We start from the raw sequence: 2,933 nt of genomic DNA on the forward strand, positions 1-2,933 counted from the left end.
GATTACAGGCATGAGCCACCAGTGCCCTGCCCTCTTGGGAAACTTTGTGCTGTTGATCTTAAGAATAGTTTTAAAGCAACAGAAGCTTCCCAGAAAGCTCCTTTTGCAGAAAAATGGGAATTACCAACAGAAAATTTCAGCTTTATTGGGCGTAGAGATATGACATGTATATTATTTCTTGTAGGCGAGGAGTCTTTTGACCCGCAGCACACTCATGACCGAATGCGCTGGATTAAGATCGAAGATCCCTTTGTCCCTACCCTTAAGTTTTGTGCCACACTGTCAGAAGAGTACTAAATTCATTGGGCTTGAATATTTGGAACTATTTTTTAATCAACTATACTTCTATGTGAAATCAGGGAGATGATTCTGTTATCCAAACAAGTCATTGACTGGTTGGCCATGAATGCTCAGAATGTCATTGTGATTCACTGTAAAGGAGGCAAAGGTAATAATGCTTTTCTTTCTGTTCCCTTTTTCCAAAGCTGATCAAAACTAAATATCAAAGGACTAGCAGAGGATTCATGCTGCTATTCAGCAGTACTAATGTTGCTAACATTTTAAATATTGGTTTTAAGGCTTAAGGAAGGAAGGAGAAAAAGGAAATAGAGAAGGGAAAGGATGAAGAAAGGCAAAGAATCATGAAGGAACGAGCTAAAGAAGGTTGAGCGTATCTTTCTCCAATTACTGATGATTTAGGTTTCTTCATTTTTGATTTTCCAGTTTATGTGTCAAAATGTAAAGGGTATTTAACTGCAGAATGTTAGAGCACTTTTCTTTTATTTCAGGATCTTTTTTCCTTTTTAACTGATAAAAATGTACATATTTATATAATATACAACATGATAGTTTTATATTGGTATACATTGGTGGAATAGCTAAATCAAATTACTTAAAAAGTACATTACCTTACCAACTTGTACTTTCTCGTTGTGCTTTTAACTTGCTCTTCCCTAATGACTAGTGACATTGAGCTTTGTTTCATGGCCATTGTTTATTGTCCACTTGCACATTGTCTTTTGAGAAATGTCTTTCCAAGTCCTTTGTCCCACCCTTAACCCTTTTTGATCCTTGGGGGTTTTGAGGTGAATTTTGTTTGTTTTGTTGGCATTACTATAGTTTGAGCCCAGAGCCTCACACTTCCTAGTGCCCTCTACCACTTGAGCCACACATACTACTTTTCCTCTTTTTGCTTTAGTTATTATACACATAGGGACTCACTTTTCTGGTTACCTATATAGGCAGGCCTATACTGTGATCTTCCTACTTTATATTTTTCCACATACATGGGATAATGAACACACACTGCGGTGCTCAACATTTTACTTGAGATGAAGTCTTGCACATTCTTCCTCATTGCTAGTTTGCTAGTTCCTGAACAGCTAGGATTACAGTGTGAGACACCATGCTTGGCTTTCTGATTTGTTTTGTTTTTGGAGATAGTCTTCCTAGGTAGCCCAGGCTAGTCTCAAACTTGTGATCCTCCTGCCTCAGCTTCCCGGGTGCTGCAATTATAGACATGGCAACCCCACATATCTCTTTGCCCATTTTTAGAAAAGGTGAATTTATTTTCTTGCTATTGTGTTAAGTTTCTTAAATCTTTTTGGATATTCTGTAGGTCATGTTTTTACTCCGTTGATTATAAACTTCCTTATGCAGGAGCATTTTGCTTTTATCCCATGTGTTTATTTTTTGCTTTTATTGCCTCTCCTTTTCAATGTATGTGCAAAAACAAATTGACTCAGACCAGTATTACAAAGTACAGTTTCACAGTATTTTCTTCTAGTAGCTTTGGAGTTGCAGGTCTAATGTTTAAGTCTCTAATCATTTGGAGTTGTTGTGTATTTGGTGATTAAGATATGGTCCAATTTCATATTTGTGCTCATGTATTTTCACTTGTTCCAGTATCATTTATTTCTCATTATGTGGTTTTGGCACCTTTCTCCAAGATCAGTTAATCCAAGATTTATGAATTTATTTCCTGGCTGTCATTGGTCTACATTTCTTTTTGTTCCAGTAGAATTTAAGAGTATTCTTAAACTTTGTGATAAACTTTTAAGGACGGAACCCAGCAGAGATTTTTTTTTATTTTATTTTATTTTTTTTCAGGTAAGGGGTAGGTTTATTCAGTAGACCTGCTGGGACCAGGCAAGGTTGGCACTCCATGCCGCTGGGAAAGGCCTAGGAAAGAGAGAGCGCTGGGAAAGAGAGGAAAGAGAGAGAAAAGAGCTTGGAGATTTTTTTTTTAATTACACTGGAATCTTTAGAGCATGAAGAAATGAAGTTGTTTTGGCAAGGAGTAAATAATTGTATTCTGCTTATTATTTGTTAATTGGTAGTATTTTGAATTAAGCCAATTTAAGTGTCTATAGATTTTCTTTCCTTTAGCTTTGGGCTTGGAATGATTGTCTCCTGCATATTTTACAACTTTTGATAAAAATAAACAATTACATTTTGGTGGGCTATAAACCAGACTTTCTCATTGGATTTTAAATGTAACAGTAAAAATGGTCATATACTTCAGTAGAGTCAAGTTATTGCCCATTAGTTAACAAGCAGGTTTGGTTTCATAGGTAGAAATATTTTGAATCTGGCAATTTACAAGCCCATGGCAAATGAAAGTATTGCTATGGCTTCGATCTTTTTTTGTTTTTTGTCAGCCATGGGGCTTGAACTCAGGGCTTGGGCACTATCCCTCAGCTCTTCAGCTCAAGGTGAGCACTCTACCGCTTGAGCCACAGCACCACTTCCAGTTTTCTAGTGCTTTATTGGGAGATAAGAGTCTCACAGACTTTCCTGCCCAGGCTGGTTTTGAACCACGATCCTCAGATCTCAGCCTCCTGAGTAGCTAGGATTACAGGTGTGAGCCACCGCTGGCTTGGATCTTGAATGTCTCTAAAAGGCCTGTGCATTAAAGTTTGGCCCTCAGCCCA

At 37.5% G+C, this 2,933-nt stretch overlaps 1 protein-coding gene across 1 annotated transcript in view; it reads left to right on the forward strand.

Moving 5' to 3' along the window:
* Window positions 1–2,933, forward strand: part of LOC106001366 (phosphatidylinositol 3,4,5-trisphosphate 3-phosphatase TPTE2-like) — a 41,021-nt gene that overhangs the window by 12,826 nt on the left and 25,262 nt on the right. The window contains exons 3-4 of the mRNA XM_013036470.1: window positions 185–266; window positions 360–448. Of these exons, the coding sequence (XP_012891924.1) occupies window positions 223–266; window positions 360–448 (133 nt within the window). The 5' untranslated portion in view covers window positions 185–222. The remainder of the gene's footprint in view (window positions 1–184; window positions 267–359; window positions 449–2,933) is intronic.

This window comes from Dipodomys ordii, unplaced genomic scaffold (genome assembly GCF_000151885.1).
Source record: "Dipodomys ordii isolate 6190 unplaced genomic scaffold, Dord_2.0 Scaffold289, whole genome shotgun sequence".
NCBI lineage: Eukaryota > Metazoa > Chordata > Mammalia > Rodentia > Heteromyidae > Dipodomys > Dipodomys ordii.